The 23007-nt window shown below is 39.8% G+C and overlaps 1 protein-coding gene across 4 annotated transcripts in view; it reads right to left on the reverse strand.

Moving 5' to 3' along the window:
* CRAMP1 (cramped chromatin regulator homolog 1) overlaps positions 1–23007 on the reverse strand; it is a 318902-nt gene that overhangs the window by 160251 nt on the left and 135644 nt on the right. For all 4 annotated transcript variants that reach the window (XM_033963157.1, XM_033963155.1, XM_033963154.1 and 1 more), the window contains exons 11-12: positions 17983–18154; positions 10503–10681 (exon numbers count right to left, since the gene is read on the reverse strand). In XM_033963157.1, coding sequence (XP_033819048.1) covers positions 10503–10681; positions 17983–18154 — 351 coding nt within the window. The remainder of the gene's footprint in view (positions 1–10502; positions 10682–17982; positions 18155–23007) is intronic.

The following is a 23007-nucleotide window of genomic DNA, read 5'->3' on the forward strand; positions in this document are numbered from 1 at the left end:
TCAACCACCTCCTCTGGAAGCGCATTCCAGGTGTCCACCACCCTCTGGGTGAAGAAGAACTTCCTAGCATTTGTTCTAAACCTATCTCCCCTCAATTTTTTTGAGTGCCCTCTAGTTTTTGTTGTCACCGTCAGTCTGAAGAATCTGTCTCTCTCTACCTTCACTATACCCTTCATGATCTTATAAGTTTCTATCATATCCCCTCTAAGTCTCCGCTTTTCCAGGGAAAAGAGCCCCAGCTTCTCCAGCCTCTCAACATATGAGAGGTTTTCCATGCCCTTTATCATTTTTGTTGCTCTTCTCTGGACCCTCTCGAGTATCGCCATATCTTTCTTTAGGTACGGCGACCAGTACTGGACGCAGTATTCCAGATGTGGTCGCACCATTGCCCTGTACAGCGGGAGGATAACTTCCTTGGTTCTGGTAGTAATACCTTTTTTGATAATGCCCAACATTCTGTTCGCCTTTTTTGAGGCCGCTGCGCATTGTGCTGCCGGTTTCATTGTTTTATCCACCAAAACACCCAAAGTCCTTTTCTAGGTTGCCTTTTCCCAATGTCATCCCCCCCATTGTGTAATTATACATCGGGTTCCCTTTCCCTATGTGCATAACTTTACATTTCTCCACATTGAAGCTCATCTGCCATTTATTTGTCCACTCAGTCAGTTTGTTCAGGTCCCTTTGGAGTTCTTTACATTTCTCAACAGATCTAACCGTACTGGAGAGTTTTGTGTCATCCGCAAATTTTACAACTTCACACTTTGTCCCTGTTTCCAAGTCATTAATAAATATATTGAATAGCAGTGGTCCCAGCACTGACCCTTGTGGGACGCCACTTGCGACCCCTTTCCAGTCAGAATAGTGTCCCTTTATTCCTACCCTCTGTTTCCTGTTTGCCAGCCAGTTTCTGATCCATCTGTGTATTTCCCCTTCCACCCCATGATTCCACAGTTTCTTTAGAAGGCGCTCATGAGGTACCTTGTTGAAGGCTTTCTGGAAGTCCAGGTATACTATGTCTATGGGGTCACCTTTGTCCAAATGTTCGTTTATCCCCTCGAAGAAGTGCAGCAGGTTTGTTTGGCAAGATTTTCCAGTACAGAAACCAATGCTCATAGGAACTCTATGAGAGTTGGGAGCAGCGTGGCTCACCACGCTAAAAACTGTAAGTGCAGTTTAATAGAAGAGGGAATAAGAGTACAGGTACCTAAAAATCCAAAGGTGTTTAAAGTATTATTAATGTGTGCAGAAATAGCAAATAGAGAGGTGGCAAGACTTTGGACTACTGCAGATCTTCCATCTATGGCTCACATCATACTAAAACTATGTTAGGCTTACTATCTTAGCAAGTTGACTGCTATACATCATGATCAATTTGCTACTTTCGAGAAGAGATGGGAGTTCCTTTCAGGTATGGTATCAGACAAATGCCACTTCTTGATTTGAACATTCTGTCTTTTGAAGGAAGTAATAAGGTTCTTTACAATTTAATGCATTGTTCTTACAAAGACTCCTTGGAAATATATTGGAAGATTAGATTCTTACCTTGATAATCTTCTTTCCAGTAGAAAAGCACATGAGTCCTGAACATGTGGGTAGTGCATCTTCACCCGCGAAGGATGAAGAAGGTATCATCTTACATTTTCAACTCCACCTCTCTGCATCACCAGGCACTGCCCTCTTTCCTCAGTTTGTACCAAAGCAGAGATAACCCATGAAAGGGGAGAAATAACAAGGAGGGACTCAACTCATTAGGAAATGCAACAAGGCAGAACAAAAATGACCACCTACCTGAGTGAAACTTGCACTAACACTTTTTTGGCTTGGACTTTCTCAAGAGAAATCCTATATTGACATTCCTATTATCTCTGAAGCTGTGGCTTCATACTGCTTGACAAGCCTCTGCAGAAACATACCTGTCTGAGGTTAAAAACAGGTTATGCTGGGTGTGATTGCATGTGATGATCTTAAGGTGGTCAAACAGGTTGAAAAGGTGATGGTGAAGAAAGAATTAATAGTATAAAGGAAAGATATATAATAGGAATTTATAGGTATCTGCATGGTATGGCTAAATGATCAAATTTAAGGATTGATTTTGTTTTTATTATAGTTTCAAAAGGATTGGATTTAATTTGGAAATGGAAAAATATTAAAAAAAAATAAAAAAAAGGAAAAAAATTAAGGAAAAAATTGTATTCTTGAGAATGAATTAAAAAGGTTTATATAGCTGTTCTCCCTGGAGAAGAGGAGACTTAGAGGGGACATGATAGAAACTTTCAAAATCCTAAAGGGCATAGAGAAAGTGAATAAGAACAGATTCTTCAAACTGTGGGGAGCCACAAGCACTAGGGGTCACTCGGAGAAATTGAAAGGGGACAGGTTTAGAACAAATGCTAGGAAGTTCTTTTTCACCCAGAGGGTGGTGGACACATGGAACAAGCTTCCAGAGGAGGTGATAAGCCAGAACTCTGTACAGGGGTTCAAGAAAGGTTTGGATAGGTTCCTGGAGGATAAGGGGATAGAGGGGTACAGATAGAACTTGAGGTAGGTTATTGAATTGGTCAGTAACCACTTCGCAGGTCGCGGACCTGATGGGCCGCCGCGGGAGCGGACCGCTGGGCAGGATGGACCTCTGGTCTGACCCAGTGGAGGCAACTTCTTATGTTCTTATGTTCTTATAAAGAGAAGATAGAAACTTATATATTTGATAATAATTTTCAATGATATGTTTGGAAGCATGGATATTTGCTTTTGGATATTAAAAGGAAGATAGAGGTTGATTGATTGGATAATATGAGGTATAGGATAAATGATAGTACTCTATTAAATATATGTTTATGTTAGAATGTTGTCTAATGAAATAAATTAAATTTCATAATGTATAAATTATACATAGTAAGGTAAACAAAATGATTGATATTTATAGAGAACTAAAATAGAAAATATTTAGAACATAAGATTATAAGTAGAATATTGAGAACAAATAACATGATATGTTTGGGGAATGAAATGAAGTTTGATGAGAATATAAAGATGCATTAACGAAAAGTTATGAAATAAATATGGTTATGTGATTAAAGGTTAAATAACAGATAGAGAAATTAATTACTTTAAAATGGTAATAGGAAAAGGATTTTAAGGTTATAAAAGATATATATTTAGATACATTGAGGGGAGATAGTGATTTGTCTTAATATATGATAAAGGGGTTGTTAATAAATATTGGTTGCCCGGGGGGAGGGGAAAAGTTGGGATTACTGGTCCAATGTGTGTCCTATGGGGGGATGGGTGGGAAGAAGGTGGGTATTAAAGGTATTAATGGGATGATTAAGACAAGGATTAATAAGGGATTGGGTAATATAGGGGTAAAGATGTGTGCCATTGAGAGAATTTCTTCAGATTTTAGATTTGGAAGAGGGGAAGAGGAAGGTTATGAGTATGAGTTTAAAATATATTATGTCTTTTAAGATATTTTCTATTAATGTCAATGGCCTGAATCATGTATTATCATTTTTAAAAAAGCAAAATGCGGATGTTTATTGTTTGCAGGAGACTCATCTTAATATAAAGGAATCACAGAAACTAGCGGGTGGGTGGGTGAAAGAATGTTTTTTTGCTCCAGCATCAGGTAAAAAAGCAGGGGTAGCAGTTCTTATAAATAAAAAGTGTATGGCCAATTTTAAAGTAGTAAATTCGGATCCACATGGAAGATGGTTACAAGTAGATATGAGTATGGGGAATAATACCCTGACGTTGTTCAATATATATGCCCCTAATTCGAATCAATCAGAATTCTTTAAAAAGTTGCAGAGTATGTTGTTACCATTGGCTACTTCTAATTTAGTGGTGGCTGGAGATTTTAATGCTGTAATGGATCCATTAGTGGATAAAAAACCAAGTAAAAGTATAAAATCTTTAGGCTTAGATAATTTGGTTCAATCATGTGATTTGAAGGATATATGGCGTATTCTTCATTTTAATGATCAGGAATTTTCATTCTGTTCACAGGTCCATAAGTCATTTTCAAGAATAGATTATATTTTTATTTCATCACATAAGATGCAACAAGTGATTAAGGCTTCCATTGATCCAATTATTATTTCGAGAGTATGGACAGAATTACAATTAGATCAAATAGAGAATAGAAGACCTCTTTGGAGATTTGATAATGCATTGCTTGTGGATGACAAATTTTTGGAAAATTTTAAAATACCAATTAGTGATGTCTTTCAAGTTAATTTAGTAGAAGATACATCTATTGAAAATGTATGGGATGCCTTTAAAGCGACTATGAGAGGTCATATTATATCCTATTCGGCTTTTGTTAGGAAACAGATTAAAATGCAGTTTATAGAATTGGAAAAAGAAATTAAAGTACTAGAAGCTAAATTGGTAAGTAAATGGGAACATGAGGTATTGCAAGCTCTTTTAAAAGCAAAAGGTAAATATAATGAATTAGCTTCAAATATGATAAGAAAAGATTTGTTTTCCAAACAGACAATGTATTATGGAAATTCTAATAAGGCGGGAAGATTATTGGCAAATTACCTTAAAGCAAAAAAAAGAACCAACATTAATGCGATAAAAGATGATAAAGGTATCATAACTAATCAAACGGATCTAATTTTAAAACAATTTTTAAAATTTTATAAGGACCTATATTCTTCTGAGCCTTATTTGGAGAGGCAAAAGGATGGTAAAAATTTTTTAGATTTAATTATTGGACCTAAACGGAGTTTAGATGAACCTAAATGGAGTTTAGATGAACCTATATCGCTAAAAGAATTAGAAACAGCATTGAGGTCTCTTAGAGTTGGATCCGCTCCAGGTGGTGATGGATATACAGTAGAATTTTATAAAACATTTCAAAATGTCCTTTCCCCTTATTTACTAAATTTATATCAGACACAACTTATAAAAGGTGATATTAAAGGTACTATGCCTGAATCAGTAGTAAATTGTTTTGCCTAAGCCAAATAAAGATCCTACTTTAGTTTCGAACTACAGGCCTATATCTTTAATAAATGTGGATAATAAACTTTTGGCTCTCCCACATATTATAGATACGCACCAGACTGGTGTTGTTGCTAAAAGACACTCCTCTAATAACTCTAGATTATTGTTTCATATGTTAAATTTATCAAAAAAATTGGATGAACCGGCTTTTACAGTTTCTTTGGATGCAGAAAAAGCGTTTGATAGGGTAGAATGGAATTTTATGTATCAGGCTTTAGATTGGTTTGGTATAGGTTCTGGATTTAAACAAATTACATTACATTAATGACTTCTATTCCGCCTGTACCTTTCAGTTCTAAGCGGATTACATCAAAAAGATAACTGGACATTTTCAGGAAGAGGAATACAATCAAAGACGTTGGGCCTAATACATCAAAACGATAGCTGGACGTTTTCAGGAAGAGGAATACAAATGATAAAAACATTGTATAGCTTCCCGGTTGCAAGATTAAATATTAATAATATGATATCTGAGGGTTTCCAATTGCAGAGGGGAGTTAGACAAGGTTGTTCTTTATCTCCTTTGTTATTTGATATTGTATTAGAACCCTTATTGTTAGCAATACAACAAGCAAAGGGGATACAGGGTATTCCATATTCTGATATGGAATATAAAATTTTGGCATATGCAGATGATATTCTACTTTATTTGAGGAATCCAGAGTCTACCTTAACTTGTCTATTGGAATTAATTGATATATTTGGCAAATTTTCAGGTTATAAAATTAACTGGAGTAAGTCTGAACTTATACCTTTAAATGTTTATTGTGTAAAAGGACTATTTGACGCTTTTCCGTTCAAATGGAAGGAAGAAGGATTTAAATATCTTGGTATTCAAGTTAAAAATACAATTGAGGATACAGTAAAGGAAAATGAAAAATTTGTATTAAAAAGAGTTACAGAGCTGTGTGAGCAATGGAATCCTTTACATCTTTCTTGGTGGGGGAGAGTTCAAACTATTAAAATGATAATATTGCCTGTAGTTTGCTACCAAATGAGTATGATACCTATTTATTTTCAGGGGTCCTTTTATAAAAAGCTTAATAGTATTCTAACGAAATTTCTTTGGCTTGGTAAAATGCCTAGAATAGCCTTAGTATCTTTGCAAAAATCAATTAAGGAGGGAGGGGTAAATTTTCCAAATTTTTATAGGTACCATCAAGCCTATATTTTACGTCAGGGTATGTATTGGATCCTCCCAGAACTTATAGATAATGCACCAGATTGGTTATACTTGGAATGGCGCCTTATGTTTCCTCTAAATTTAGTTCATATTCTAATTATTAACATGCCTAGAAGATACAGGGAAAATAAGATATTAATGGATACTTGGAAAACGTTGAGGTTTATTAGTAAATTAACACCTATCCCAATAAATAAGTCAACTAATCAATCTTTATGGATAAACTCCAAGATTAAAATTGGCGGAGCTCAAATTCTTTGGAAGAACTGGATTATTGCAGGCATTCGAACTCTGAATGATGTTATTTCGGATGGTAAACTGCTTGAATTTTCACAATTGCAACATAGATTTGGTCTTAGTAAAACACAAAGTTTTAAATGGTTGCAATTGAAGCAGGCCATTCAGGTTGGGTTCCCTGAATGGAAAACTTTGAATAATCAGTATAGTTTGGAGTTCCTATGCTTCCAAGCAGACTTCCTAGGACATCAAGCCGCATTGTGGTATAAATTATTATAAAAACCAAAAAGTGGTCTAAGAGACATTTGGAGCATTGAGATTAAGCACCAAATTACTGCATCTCAATGGCCACTAATTTGGTCTTGGAGAATGAGATGTACAGTGTCAGCATCTATGAGACAAACATGGTTATTTTTGTTACATAGAGTGTTTTGGACCCCTGTACGTTTGCAAAAATTAGATAGTTCTAAGTCCAATAAATGCTGGCACTGTAATCTGGAACCTGGGACATTAGATCATTTACTTTATTATTGTCCCCATATTAAAATTTTTTGGAATGCTATTTGGCCTCAAATTAATGCATTGTTGGAAAATCATGTAGCGCTCTCATATGATACCGTATTATTTGGAATGATGATGAGGAAAAAAAGTCAAATTTCACCAGAGAATAACAAGCTTTTATTAGTCATGACAGGGGTTGCCATTCAGCATATAACCAACAACTGGAAGAATCATAGTAACCTTAGTTATACATTTTGGTGGAATACAATTTGTCATATATTCAAAATGGAAAGAGCAATAGCAATACAAAGAGGGACATATACTAAATTTATAAAAATATGGGGGCCAATGACAAAATATTGTGGTGAATAATCATCAGTTTTTCTCTTCTTCTTTTCTTTTTCTTCTTTATGGCACATCAGGAGGGGTGGGTAATGGAAATAATATTACATAATATGTTATAATATGGTATATAATATGTATATGGTGATTGGAAAGCAGTTGAAGGGTGGGTGGTGGGGGAGGGGGTAAAAATATTATTATAATTTTATGTAGTAGATATAAAAGTGATATTGTGTAATAATTTGTTGTAATTTAATATTTTGTGCACTTGATGTAAAATATGAAAATGAATAAAGAATAATTAAAAAAAAAAAAAAAAAAAGAAAAGGTGATGGTGAAAGCTAGAAGGATGCTAGGTTGCATAGGGCCAGTAGGAAAAAGGAGGTATTGATGCTCCTGTATAAGACGTTGGTGAGACCTCATTTAGAATACTGTGTACAATTCTGGAGGCGCACCTTCAAAAAGATATAGAAAGGATGGAGTCAGTCCAGAGGAAGGCTATTAAATGGTGTGTGGTCTTCATCATAAGGCGTATGGGACAGACTTAAACATCTCAATCTGTATATTTTGGAGGAAAGACAGGAGAGGGGAGATATGATAGAGACGTTTAATACCTACATGATGTAAATGTGCATGAATTAAGTCTCTTTCATTTGAAAGGAAGCTCTGGAATGAGAGGGCATGGGATGAAGTTAAGAGGTGATAGGCTGCGGAGTAATCTAAGGAAATACTTTTTTTACAGAAAGGGTGATAGATGCATGGAACAGTCTCCCGGAAGAGGTGGTGGAAAGTGACTGTATTTGAACTCAAGAGGGCTTGGGATAGGCACATGGGATCTCTCGAAGAGAGAGATAATGGTTACTGAGGATGGGTAGGCTTTTATCTGCCATCATGCTTCTATGTTGCTGCATTCAGAACCCATTAGGATGAAGAGATGATCTAAAAATCAGAAATCATTGGGCACCTCCAGGTAGTGAAAGAAAACCTTTGAGAATCTATTCGTGCTAGTATTTTCGCCTGCTTCTTTATGCCTGTGGCCTGGAATTGCTGGTAGTTGGACTTCCTGATTCACATAGAACGTCAACACCACCTTTGACAGAAAAGGGAACCATGCATAGAGATGCACCTGCCTCTGTAATTCAGAGGTATGGTTCCTTGTATGACAGGGCCTGGAGCTCCAAAACTCTTCTAGCTGAAACAAGGAAGACCATCTTTACTGTGAAGGCTGTCTGCATGGCCTCCTGCAAAGACTGATTTGGGGCCATACTCAGAGCCCTCAATATGAGGTTATGGTTCTATGAAGGCAAACTGGATGCACTGTGGACACAATCACACTGCTCCCTTCAAGAACCTGGAAATGTCAGGGTGAGAGGCAAGAGAACCTCTCTCCAAACGAGATTGAAAACAGTAAAGACCACTGCTGCCCGATTCGAATCGGTTCACCGATTCACTTCAGGTGAATCGATTCAAAACAAAACAAAAAAATCAGCTTCCTGATTCGACTGACCCTCCCCCCGCCGCACCTGCTTTAGAGGGCAAGGGGGGAGGGTCAGTCTGGAAGTGCTGCTGTCAACTTCCCCTCCCTGGCTTCCCCGCACCGTTTACCGTTGAGGAGCAGCATGCAGACAAGATCGCAGTGCTAGCGATCTTTGCACTGTTTCAGAGCTGTTTTCTCCACCGCGATCCTGCCTCTGACATCAGAGGAGGGGCGGGAACGTGGCAGAGGAAACAGCTCCGAAGCAGTGCAAAGATCGCTAGCACCGCAATCTTCTCTGCAGGCTACTCCTCAAAGGTAAACGGTGCAAGGAGGCCGGGGGGGGGGGGGGAAGCCGGACACCAGTGGGAGGCCATGGAGAACATGCAGGCCTTCCGGGGAGGAGGGGAGGGTGAGCAGTCCTTCAGGGTGGGGGGTGGGACAGGCCTTCAGGGGGGACAGGCAGGCAGTCCTTCAGGGGGGGGACAGGCCTTCAAGGGGGGACAGGCATTCAAGGGGGACAGGCATTCAAGGGGGACAGGCAGGCCTTCAGGGGTGGGATACAGGCCTTTAAGGGGGGGACAAGCCTTCAGGAGGAGGTGCAGGCCTTTGGGGGGACAGACCTTCAAAGGGAGGGACAGGCCTTCAGGGGGGACAGGCAGGCCTTCAGGGGTGGGATGTAGACCTTTAAGGGGGGGGGCAAGCCTTCAAGGGGGAAACAGGCCTTTAGGGATGGTGGCACAGGCCTTTAGGGGTGGGGTGCAGGCCTTCAGGGGGGGACAGACATTCAGGGGAGGGGGGGCCCTGGTGTAGAAGTACACGGAAGGAGGGAGGGAAGGGGGTTCAAAGAACGTGCATATGCCAGACTTTGGGGGGGGAAGAAATAATGGGTCTGAAAAGAGAGGGAGAGAGATGATGGACAACGGGATTTAGGGAGGGAAGGAACAGAAAGGGAGAGAAGTTGGACACAAGGGATGGTGTGGAGGGGGGATAGAGATAATGGATAGGAGGGTAGTTGGGAAAAGAAAGGGAGAGAGATGGTGGACCCTGGGGTGGTGGGGAAGGAGGGAGAGATGCTGGACAAAAGGGTAGTTAAGAAAAGGTGGATCTGTGGATGGAGGCGGAAAAAAAAGAAAGATGCCAGACCTCCGGGGGAGGGAAGGGAAATGGAAGGGGAGGACAAAGATGGCAGATGGATGGTTAGCACAGAGAAAGAAGAAAGAAGACGACCCTGGCAACCAAGTTATCAGAAGACAACCAGAGCTTGGGACCAACAAAATTTGAATAATGACCAGGCAACAAAAGGTAGAAAAACAAATTTTTTCCTGAATCGGGCAGCACTAATGGATAGGTATGAAAAACACACAGGACAGGCACAGGACCTACAAGACTTTTGAAGAATGATACACAAATCATTTAAGGCACTGAGGCAACCAAGATGGAAAAAAACAGGTCTGACTGGCTCTGAGGAAAAAATTAGACTGATGGGTCCTGCATAACAGCAGTAAGTGGGAACAGGTGTACATGCATGGTAAGATTTCCAAAACACTTCTGAAAAAAGTTTTCAGGATGCAGTTTCCCATTCCTATGCCTATGTGAGGATTTTATAGTCCTGCTTGTTCTCAGTAGAATTTAAGCATATTTAGATCAAATCCCAACCTTGATTTAATTCATTTCCCATAGCACTGCATTCATTTTATACCCATTATGTCCCATTTGTTCTCTAATGAGCTATGCTTTGGTGTTACTTACACTGATTGTGTCCAAATGGTGTCGGAAGGTCGATTCTGACTCTTTGCCGGATGAGAACATTTTGCCATGACGGCTGTTGGGTGGCAGTGTTGTTGGAACCGCAAACACTCCTCCATCAGCATCATTGCTTCCAGATCTAGATGTGCTGGTCGCCAGAGGACCAGAAGAGTTTCTCAAACCTAGAATAAAAAGTAAACGAGTTTAACCAAGTTGTAGTCATAACATACCCGGCATTTTCATCTTGTATGTACATACCACACACAACATACGCATATTAAATCAAGAAAAACTAGAAGCTTGTTCATACAAAAAAAGAACAAAAACCCTTCAAAAGACTGATCCTAAACTACTTATATATAAATAAAATTCCTATCATCTTACAGATTTCCTTTCAAAATGTTATGTATTGCAAATTTATTGTAAACCATATTAACCTGCTTGCCAGACTTCATGGTATATCACGCCATAAATAAACTGCAAACCATAAAAATCACCCAAGTACTACCAATAAAATTATACAGCTCCAGCACACACAAGTAAATAAGGTATCTGTCCAAAGTAGTTCATCAAAAAATAACATGACATTTTTCTTAAGCTGCTACAGACAAACAAACTTTCAAGCTATTTGTGTATTATAAATCAAATATAGTGGTGTACAAAAATCTGGAACTACTTGTGAATTTTACATTCTTTCAACTTTCTGATCTTTTAATTTCATTGTTGATCCAACAGATTTGTCTGTGTACCACATTATAAAGGATTGGCTATTAGAATCAACTTTTTAATATCACTTGTTTCATCAGGGTCCCGTTTCTAACATGTAATGCCTACAGATTTTTGTCCTTGAAAAATACCCTAGTTGGATACACTTATTCCTCACGACTGTCTTGGATTCTCTACTTGGCACCAACTTGGGGCCTTTATACACATGGCCCATAAGTGCACTGAATCTTCTTTCAGCTGTGGCTTGAGTCTGGATAAAGATAGGCAGCAGTGAGGGGAGAGGAGAATGCTGAGTACAGAATAGAACGGGGAATGCTGTTCATCTGAAGAGGTAGGGAGGGGCAAGGTTGAGCTGTGGGGAAGGGATTTGAGATGCTGGACTACAGGGGATAAATCCTTGAGTCATCCCAAGGAAGTTGGAGTTTATGGCAGAAATTTCACTTGGGGGGCAGGTTATTAGGGGAATCTGATGCCCTAATATGAGGATTTTGTGACCCACAGTTTGTACAGTATTCCCCTGAAATTTGCGGGGTTTCCGTTCTATGACCTCCTGCAGTTTCTTGGCAGGGGAGGAAGGAGAGGGCAACTGGAACACCAGCGGGTGAAGGAAATCACTCAGGGTTTGCTCTGACCGCCTCTTCCTGTAGTAAAGTTGTGCTACACCAATCAGGAGCTGCTTTGACACACAGGAGGAGGAATGCTGGCTTCGGCCTAACTCCTGGTAAGCCCTCAATACCAGCATTGACCGGTATTGACGGGGCCCAGAACAGGAGAGAGAGAGATACCCTGCCCTGTACTAGCCTACCTGGTAGAGCTTGAAAGTGACTGGAGAGCACTCAACTTGACGACCAGCAAAGGGCCTGGTAGAGAGTGGCTGAGGAATCAGGAAAGTGTTTTTGGGGGGACCCGAGAGGTTGGCAACCAGAGTTGACTGGTAGTGAGTCCTCAGGGAGTGATCAGTGACCAGAGTGTCTGTGGAGAGATAAGTGGTACTGGTGGAGATACCAGTGGATAAGACATGGTGGTGACCAACAGAGGAACCAAGAGGCCGACAACCAGAGGGACCGGTGGCAACCAGAGGGACTGGCTTACAGAATGTCCAGAAATGACCGGTAGTGACCAGAATGAGTGATCAGAGGGACCAGCAGAGTCTGGAATGATATTTTGCGACCTGAGAGACCAGGGAAATGTTGGAAGAGTATGGTCATGTGTTTTAAGAACTCTTATTGAAGTTGTGTCTGAAAGAACTTGACAATACAAGTAAAGAAGACCGGAAGTGCCTGGATGTTTATTGTTGATGTCCGCTCAGCCTGTTCAGTCATCTATCCTTCATATTCATGTAGGTGGCCTTGAAAAACTTCATTTTGTATGTCTGTGATGGCTCTGTTCTTGATCACCTGTCTGCACTGTGTCATTGAGTGAACCAGTTTGATGAGATGATCATGGATGACAATGAGGTTCCAGGCTGCAATTTGTGACTCAATCTGCTCATGTTTTTATGTTAGACATCAAGTTTCAAGTTTATTTATACTTAATGAATCGCCTATTTTAAATTACTAGGCGATGTACAATACAATTAAACATATAATTAAAACATGGGTGGCAATATATAAATTAACTTTTGTTATACTTTAAAAAAAAATTAACATACAAGAATACATACATGATAAGAAAATATTAGTTTAGGACAAAAAACATACAAGAAACGTGAGGATAGATAGGGGAGAAATTACAATGTTTGAACAGGGACAAAAGAATTACAACAATGGGAGAAACAAGTGGAAGGGAGATAGAAGCATGCCGGAAAAATGAGAAAGAGATATAATCTTAAGAATCATAGGCATCTTTAAAAAAAAATGTTTTTAGAGTTTTTTTGAATACGGTAAGATCTTTTAAATCTCTGATGTATTGAGGTAAGAGATTCCAAGATTGAGGGGCCATAATGGAGAACATGTCATTACGCCTAGTACCAATAACCTTCAGTGAGGGGACCGAAAGGAGGTTAGAAGAGGAAGAGCGGAGCGGTCGAGTAGTATTATAGGGGATCAACCATCTATTGACAAATTGTGGCTCACTAAAATTTATGGTTTTAAAAACTAAGAGTAATAATTTAAACGTAATGCGATGACTTATTGGGAGCCAATGAGATTTGATTAGCAGGGGAGTGACGTGGTCGTACTTTTTAGCGTTATAAATTAATTTAACGGCAGTATTCTGAATCAATTGCAGCCTTTTTTTTTCTTTTTGTGTGATGTTAATAAAAAGGGAATTACAGTAGTCTAGTTTAGAAATTATTAAAGAATGAATGAGAATATTAGTGGATTCGGGTTGTAGAAACTTGGAAAGTGAACGGATTAGACGTAATTTATAAAAACATGTTTTAACAGTATTACTGATATGATCATGATAAGTAAGTTTGTCGTCTATCCAAATGCCTAAAATTTTTATAGTAGTCACCAGTTCTAATATCGTATTATTAATGGAAATTGGAAAAATTAATTTTATGTCTCTTTTCCAGGTAAAGAGCATTGTTTTTGTAAGATTTAAAGCCAATTTGTTTGTTGAAAGCCAATTTTGTATTGAAAGCAGTTTATTATTGATACCTGTAATATCGTCCAAGCTTTCTGGATCTAATGGATGAATAAGTTGTATATCATCAGCATATGCAAAGGCTGTAAAACCTAAAGACTGAGTTAGGTTTAGAAGAGGAGAGAGGAATATATTGAAAAGAGGAGGAGATAGAATAGAACCTTGCGGAATACCGAAATTTGAGGTATAGCTTTTAGAAGTGAGATCGTTAAAGCTAATGACGGAAGAGCGGTTTGTAAGAAAGGATGAAAACCAATCTAAAACTTGGTCTTTAATTCCAATTGAATCTTGACGATATAATAATAGATCATGGTCTATAGTATCGAACGCTGCTGTTAAGTCTAAGGAAATTAAAATTACCAATTTATGGTGATCTAGAAAGTAGTGGATGTTGTTGATCAAGCCTATCATAGTGTATTCAGTACTGTGATATTTACGAAATCCGGTTTGGTGTGGGTGAAGAACATTAGTTGTTTCAATGAAATCTATGAGTTGTTCAAAGACTATTCTCTCCCAGGCCACCTTGTGCCACAAGTTCTCAATCGGATTCAGAACTAGAGATTGGGCAGATCAATCGATTGACTTGATTTTATTCTGACGCTTCCCGTTGATCACCTGTTTGGAGCAATGGAAAGGTGTATTGTCATCTTGGAACAGGAACTGACCTGGAAACAGCTGCTGAGCTGATGGCATCATACACTTTTGCAGTATTGTGATGTGCTTGGTCCCATTGACTATTCTATCAACGATGTGCAGATGTCTGACGCCACTGGCAGCAATGCAGCGTCAGACCATGACCTTGAAAGGATGCTTCACAGTGAAGTTGAGACACTCAGGCTTGAACTCCTCTCCAGGAAATCTCCTTGCGTAGGTGTGGGCCTGATTACCAAACAGGCAGAAGTTTCTTTCATCACTGAAGAGCACCTTTTCCCATGTCCAGCTTGAGTGCTTCTGTGCCCATTCGATCCAGTTGCATCTTTGGACATCAGTTATCAGTGGCTTATTGTGCGCTTTGCAGCCTTGTAGATCAAACTGCAGGTACTGGCGATGAAGTGTTGATGAGCTGACACTGACATGACACTCGTCTGACCACTCACGCAGTAGCTGAGGTGAGGTCAATTTGCAATTGGTCAATGGAATATGTCGAAGTGCATGGTCTTGGCATGATGTTGATGCACGTATGTGACCAGACCGAGGCTTGTCTACCACTGAACCCATTGCTGCTTTCTTTTGTACAATCTTTACTACCGCATTGTGACTGCAGCTGACTTTACTGGCGATCTGGCGGCATGAAAATCCTTCTTCATTCATCACTGACACAAACACGCTCCTTCAATGTCAGGTTCCAAATCTTGTTCATGGTTGATGCAGAAAATGTATGAAACCCAAAAATCCCATGCTTTCTTAGCTACCCTGTTACTTAGACGTCTGGACTATGATTGGTTGATGGTCAGAAATAACGTGTGCTGATTGGACGGTCTTGATCCAGTTTTGAAGCTTGATCTGTAAAAGTTATAATAGCTGTGTTCCAGTATCAACAGTTTACCAGTGAATCTTTTTTGATTCAGTAATTGGCCCACAAAGCTTTTTAAGTGACTAACTACAGCTTATATACATATGAGTGGATAAGATGAAAACTTCCAGATTTCATTTATCACTGCTTATATTTTGACCATTATACAAAAAAAGACATAAGAACATAAGCAGTACCTCTGTTGGGTGAGACCAGAGATCCATCACACCGAGCAGTCCGCTCACGCGGTGGACCATCAGGTCCAGGACCTGCATAGAATCCTCTATCTATACCCCTCAATCCCCTTTTCCTTCAGGAAATCATCCAATCCTCTATCTATATCCTTCAATCTCCTTTTCCTTTAGGAAATCATCCAAGCCCCTCTTGAAAACCAATACCGTAGTCTGCCCTATCACACCCTCTGGAAGTGCATTCCAGATGTCCACCACCCTTTGGATGAAGAAAAACTTCCTAGCATTGGTTCTGAATCTGTCCCCTTTCAGCTTTTCTGAATGCTCTCTTGTTCTTGTAGTTTTCGAAAGTTTGAAGAATCTGTCCCTCTCCACTTTCTCTATGCCCTTCATGATCTTGTAAGTTTCTATTAGAGAATGACACGGTGGTTGTTACCTGTGGCTAGCCGTAGGTAACCCGCCAAAACGGTGACCAAAAAAAAAGGTCACTACGAGTTCGGGGACAATAATAATAATAATAATAATTTTATTTTTTATATACCGCCATACCCGGCGAGTTCTAGGCGGTTTACATCAATTAGAAAAGGATCTACGTTTTCAAGCAGATTTACAAACAAATAAAACAATTAAGTAACAAGTAAAACCGAAATTGACAGAGGGTGGAGGGAGGTTGTTGAAGATGGGGAAGAGAAGAGCTGTAAAGGAGGTTGAGAGCAGGGGGGGGAGAAGTGAAATGTGAGAGGGTGGGGCCGCTAGGGGTCTTGTTTGCTGAAAAGGTACCGTGGAGCGGTGAATGGTAGCAAGGGGCGGTGAACAAGTAGTGAACGCGCGGTGAACAAGCGTTCGATCCGGCAGCCCACTCTCTCCTGCTGGCCGTCCATGCATCTCCCTCCCTCCTTTTCCCTTACCTTTTCTTCTTGAAACTGGCGATTTCTTTAAGGCTACGAGCTATATTACAGCCGGAATCTTGAAGTCGCGTCACGTTGCCTGCTGGAAAAAGTCTCCTCTGACGCAACTTCCTGTTTCCGGTTGCATCGGAGGAGACTTTTCTAGCAGGCAACCCGACGCGACTTCAAGGCTCCGGCTGTAATGCAGCTCGTAGCCTTATAGAAATCGCCAGTTTCATGAAGAAAAGGTAAGGGAAAAGGAGGGAGGGAGGGAAATGCACGGCTGGCCGGCGGGAGGGAGCTGCTGGACCGCGTGAAGGGTGCTGGGGATGGGGGGATGGAGAGAAGACGCTGAAGATGGTGACAGGGCGGTGAAAGAGACAGCGGGGACGGTGACGGGGCGGTGAAGGGGACAGCAGAGACAGGGACAGGGCGGTGAAAGGACCAGTGGGGACGGGGCGGTGCAGAGGATGGTGGTCTGGGGACGGGACGGTGACAGAATTTTTCCCCGTTTCATTCTCTAGTCTCTATCATGTTCCCTCTAAGCCTCCACTTCTCCAGGGAAAAAAGCCCCAGTTTCTCTAATCTTTCAGCATATGAAACTAATTTTGTTTAACAACACTAAAGTGGAAGAATGGACATATAGAACAGAGAGAACCCCCCCATCCTAATCTTAATAAGTGATATAGCTAAGTTCAAATGTTATTTTCTGAAACACTTATTGTAAATTGTAAAAATGAATAAAGAATTTAAAAAAATATATATATGTTCTGTAGTCCCTGACTTTGCCAATCCTTTATCAAATCAGACCAGCATCCATGCGAATGGTTAGTGTAGCATCCTAAGAACCAGGGAAACTGGATTTTATTCTCACTGCAGTTTCTTGCGACTCTGGGCAAGTCACTTAAACCTCCATTGCACCAGACACAAAATAAATACCTGTATATAATATGATTTGTTGATATCACTCCTATTTTTAATTGCATTGGCTCTCAATTGGATTTTGTTTTCAATTTAAGGTCCTTTCTAACTTATCGAGCACTACACAAAGATACTCCTTATTTGTCTGATTTGATTATCCCATGTGTTTCACATGATATTCCATCTATTCCAATTTTGAACAACAGTTAAGTCTCCTTCCACCATCTTGAGCACATTTTGAAATCATTGCTCTTTTATGGTGGAATATGTTATCCATACTCCTTTGTAAGTAGTTATCGTTAAAGAAATTTAAAGACATTGAAAAATCAATTTTTTAATAACCTTTTAAGACAATCTTAGGAGGGAAAGGGGAGTCTTCAGGAGTCAGCAGTTACCAGTTATCATTAGTATGTTACTTGTATGGTACTTTTTGTATGTCTGGATTCCTTCCTATCATAATATTGATGGAGTTCTAATTTCACACTTTTAATTATTTTTAATGTAGTGTACACCTGTATTTTCAGAAAAGGCAGTATAGCAAGTTTTTAAAAAAAATAAAAATATATAAACCATTGACTGTAATCACAGAAAGATATATATCAAATTCCTTCATCTTTTTCCTTTCCATTCAGAAAGGCTCCTTTAGACTAGCTCACCTGAAATGCTTGAAGTTGGGGAACAGGCCTTGCAGCTGCGTATAGCTGTCTGATTCCTGGCACAACCTGGACTCCTGGATGCTAAAGTAATCACTTTCCCTGGTGGGGTCAGATCTTGATCCTCCTGAATAGACTTTAAAGGGGAAGCAGCTACAGTATTTGTTTCGGGAGCCTGAAATATATTGACCAAAAATACATAAATTAGTAATGTCAAAGAATTAGAAGACAGTACAGAATTTCAGAGCGTTTTGGCGCCAAAAAAACAGCTCTAAAACACTTTAAAATAAAAATAAAGAAAACAAAAACAAAAAAACAGCAATTTTAGGATTTTGGAGGTGGGAAAACCTAAGGGAAGAGGCAGAAACCTAAAAAAAAAAAAAGATTTTAAAAGACCCCCCTCCCCCCTCCCAATTTTCCTCATAGGCTGTAAGAGCCTTACTCACTTTGACCTATGCCAGAAATGTGCTGCAGAGAAGAAATCACTGCCTCAAACAGATCACTCATCTAATGCTGAATCTTTGGACTGCCAGTCTGATATCTGACTGAACCTCCAACCCCCGCAGACAAGAAAAGGGGGAAGGTGAAACACAGCTGGCACCCTGCGGGACCCCGTTGAGCCCCCTGACAGCCTGTGCTCAAGCACCTATGATGCAGTAGGCGAGCAATTCTACAAGGGGAACGGACTCCGAGCTGCAAAATGTTTCTGCAGGCTAGCCAATAGGTACTACAAAGGGATTGGCCTGTCAGCTGCAGAACCCCCTACAATTCACTCAGTACTGCCAAATAATCACTCACAGATAGAGAAAATACACCACCGCAATCATACACCACACACTAAATTCAAAGCAGAAAAAAGGAAAAGGAGCACAAGAGAACCAGAAAAGAAAAAGAAAGTGGATAAAAAGCCTCAGTTCAGCTTCATGGGCTCAAAAAAACAAGAGGGGTGCTATTTTAGATTTGGTCCTTAGTGGAATGCAAGACATAGTACAGGAGTTAACTGTGTTGGGTCCGCTGGGAAACAGTGATCATAATGTGATTGAATTTGAGCTGATACCGGGAGTAATGTCGCAAAAGAAATCTACTGCAGGGGCATTTAATTTTTGAAAGGGCGACTATGATAAAATGGGGAAAATGGTTAAAAAGAAGCTAAAAGGATCAGTTGCAAAGGTTAGGACTGTAAACCAGGCGTGGATGTCATTTAAAAATACCATCGTGGAAGCCCAGACCAGATGTATTCCACGTATCAGCAAAGGTAGAAAGAAGAGGAAACGAGAGCCGGTGTGGTTAAAAAGTGAAGTGAAAGAGGCTGTTATAGCCAAAAAAAATCCTTTAAAGAATGGAAAAAGGATCTGAATGAAGAAAATAAGAAGAAACACAAGCACTGGCAATTTAGATGCAAAGCACTGATAAAGACAGCTAAGAAAGAATATGAAGAGAAACTTGCAAAAGAGGCAAAAACTCATAGCAATTTTTTTAGGTACATCAGAACCTGAAATGGTTAGGTACCTGAATTGGAAATGTTTTTCAAGGGTGATGATGCGGACGAACTGAAAGAAATCTCGGTAAATCTGGAAGATGTACTGAGCCAAATTGACAAGTTAAAAAGTGATAAATCGCCAGGACTGGATGGTATACATCCCAGAGTACTAAAATAACTCAAACATGAAATTGCTGACCTGCTGTTAGTGATCTGTAGCCTGTCGCTAAAATCATCTGTAGTACCTGAAGATTGGAGAGTGGCCAATGTTACGCCGATTTTTTAAAAGGGCTCCAGGGAAGATCCAGGAAATTACAGACCAGTAAGTCTCACTTCAGTGCTGGGCAAAATGGTAGAAACGATTATAAAAAATAAAATTGTGGAACACGAAGACAAAGTTTCAAGTTTATTTAAACATTTTATATACTGCTCAAACAGCCTTATAGGCGGTGAACATTATTTTAAAAACATATATGGGATAACTATACATCCTTTAAAACAATAATCATTATTAAAAACATTTAAAAACAATACAAAAACAAACAGAAACAAAAAAATGGAAGAAGGGTAGAACTACAATTTATCAAGTAAGAAAGAGGACATATAGGGAAAAAACAAAAGGGATTTAATGAGACAGAGTCAGCATGGGTTCAGCCGAGGGAAATCTTGTGGATAAAGGTGAGCCGGTTGATATAGTGTATCTAGATTTTCAGAAAGCTTTTGATAAAGTTCCTCACGAGAGGCTCCTGAAAAAATTAAAGAGTCATGGGATAGGTGGCAAAGTTCATCTGTGGATTAGGAATTGATTATCAGATAGAAAACAAAGGGTAGGGTTACATGGTCATTTTTCTCAATGGAGGAGAGTAAACAGTGGAGTGCTGCAGGGGTCTGTACTGGGAGCGGTGCTATTTAACTTATTTATAAATGATCTGGAAATTGGAACGACGAGTGAGGTGATTAAATTTGCAGATGACACGAAACTGTTCAAAGTTGTTAAAACACATGCGGATTGTAAAAATTTGCAGGCGGACCTTAGGAAATTGGAAGACTGGGCATCCAAGTGGCAGATGAAATTTAATGTAGACAAATGCAAAGTCATGCACATTGGGAAGAACCTGAATCACAGTTAACAGATGCTAGTATCCACCTTGGGGGTTAGCGCCCAAGAAAAAGATCTGGGTATCATTGTAGACAATATGATGAAACCTTCTGCCCAAAGTGTGGCGGCAGCCAAAAAAGCAGCAAAAAAACTCGGATTTTGTGAAAACTACTGATACTAAACAAAACACTTTCACAAAGATGGAATACAGTGATGGTATATCGATAACACTAAAGCACAAGCAAAAGGACCAGTATAGACGGAGAAAAAAGCCTCAGACAGGGGCCCACCTACCTCCACATTGGTGGAATAGCGGTGGTAGAGTGATCACTTCACTGGCTGAAAACCTCCTGTTGAAAATGGTCCAAGCAATGTGCTGTATTAATAATTGCTTTGAGGATCATATGAAATAGATGAAAAAAACAACTTATCTTTCTCTGAGATCGGTACACCGACAATGGCCAGCGTTTCACAACTTAGCTGCCTCAGGGTGTAACGTATCTGATCGCACTAGAAAAATCAAGACTCAAATTAGAGTTAAAAATCACATTAAACCGGTATAAATCTTGAAACTTCATCGTTGGTGTACCAATCTCAGGCGGGCCCCTGTCTGAGGCTTTTTCCTCCATCTATACTGGTCCTTTTGCTTGTGCTTTAGTGTTATCGATATACCATCACTGTATTCCATCTTTGTGAAAGTGTTTTGTTTGGCAGCCAAAAAAGCAAACAGGATGCTGGGAATTATTAAAAAAAGGGATGGTTAACAAGACTAAGAATGTCATAATGCCCCTGTATCGCTCCATTGTGCAACCTCATTTGGAGTATTGCGTTCAATTCTGGTCTCCTTATCTCAAGAAAGATATAATGACATTAGAAAAGGTTCAAAGAAGAGCGACCAAGAAGGCAAAGGGGATGGAACTCCTTTTGTATGAGGAAAGACTAAAACGGTTAGGGCTCTTCAGCTTGGAAAAGAGATGGCTGAGGGGGAGATATGACTGAAGTCTACAAAATCCTGTGTGGAGTAGAACGGGTACAAATGGATAGATTTTTCACTCTGTCAAAAATTATAAAGACTAGGGGACACTCGATGAAGTTACAAGGAAATACTCTTAAAACCAATAGGAGGAAATTTTTTTTCACTCAGAGAATAGTTAAGCTCTGGAACGTGTTGCCAGAGGATGTGGTATGAGCGGATAGCGTAGCTGGTTTTAAGAAAGGTTTGGACAAGTTCCTGGAGGAAAAGTCCATAGTCTGTTATTGAGAAAGACATGGGGAAGCCACATGGAATATTGCTACACCTTGGGTTTTGGCCAGGTACTAGTGACCTGGATTAGCCACTGTAAGAACGGGCTACTAGGCATGATGGCCCATTGTTCTGACCCAGTAAGGCTATTCTTATGTTCTTATGATACCCATCTGCAAGTGGATCTTGAGAATAGTTTGATCACCTAATGTATGGACTCCTGTCTATATATAACAGAATTTAAAAATTATGAAGCCTGTAGCTTACCTCCAAACAAAATACACTTCAGACACATGGAACACAGTTAATGAAAACAAATTACGTAAAAGCCACATTGGTTTTACAGTGGCTGGACTTTATACCATGCTCAGTGACAATTAACAATATAATGCCACAGAGCAGCTCATTCCAAATTTCCAGACTTAAATTCTTGCTAAGGTTTGCATCAAAAGCATTTATTTGGAGTAGAGAATGGCACTGGGATAAATTATTCCCCGTCCCTGTGGGAACTCATTTTCCCATCCCTGTCCCATTCCTGCAAGCTATGTTCTCATCTCACAAGCCTCAAACACATTAAAATCAGGTATGTGCGATTAAGGCAAAGCTTACAGGAATGGAGCAGGGACAGTGACAAAATTTGTGGAGAAAGATGGGGAAACTGAGTTCCTGTGGGGACAGGGAACAATTTGTCCCCGTGTCATTCTCTAATTTGGAGCACTCTGTTTAGCATATAAACTATTGTGCAAGATCATAACTGCATTACTTGCAATGGCAGTACAAAAAAAAAAAAAAGAAAGAATACAAAGAGTATAGTTCTCCTTCCCCAGACTACTGTACAATTCCTGACAGTCTAGTAGTGTAGTCAGGGAAGGAGCAATACCCTAGTCCCAATAGCCAATATGAAAGCAGAACCAGAATGGGCAGGAATAATTGAGATCACTATATTCATAAATCACCAGGGATTTTAAGATAGAATAAGGGGTCCTATAAATCACTAGGGATTTTAAGATAGGATAAGGGGTCCTATGAGCAGGGACGGAGTTATTCTTGGGGGTATGGGAGAAGCATTAGCTTTTGTTTGGGAGGAGGGAATGAGACAAACAGGACAAAGCACAAATTTTCAGCTTCCACTGAAAACATGTGGTCGTTTTTGGCCAAAAGCAAAGCCAGGCAGATAACGGATTTTTGGCTGGATTCAGCGCCGTT

This window comes from Geotrypetes seraphini, chromosome 11, assembly GCF_902459505.1.
Source record: "Geotrypetes seraphini chromosome 11, aGeoSer1.1, whole genome shotgun sequence".
Lineage (NCBI taxonomy): Eukaryota > Metazoa > Chordata > Amphibia > Gymnophiona > Dermophiidae > Geotrypetes > Geotrypetes seraphini.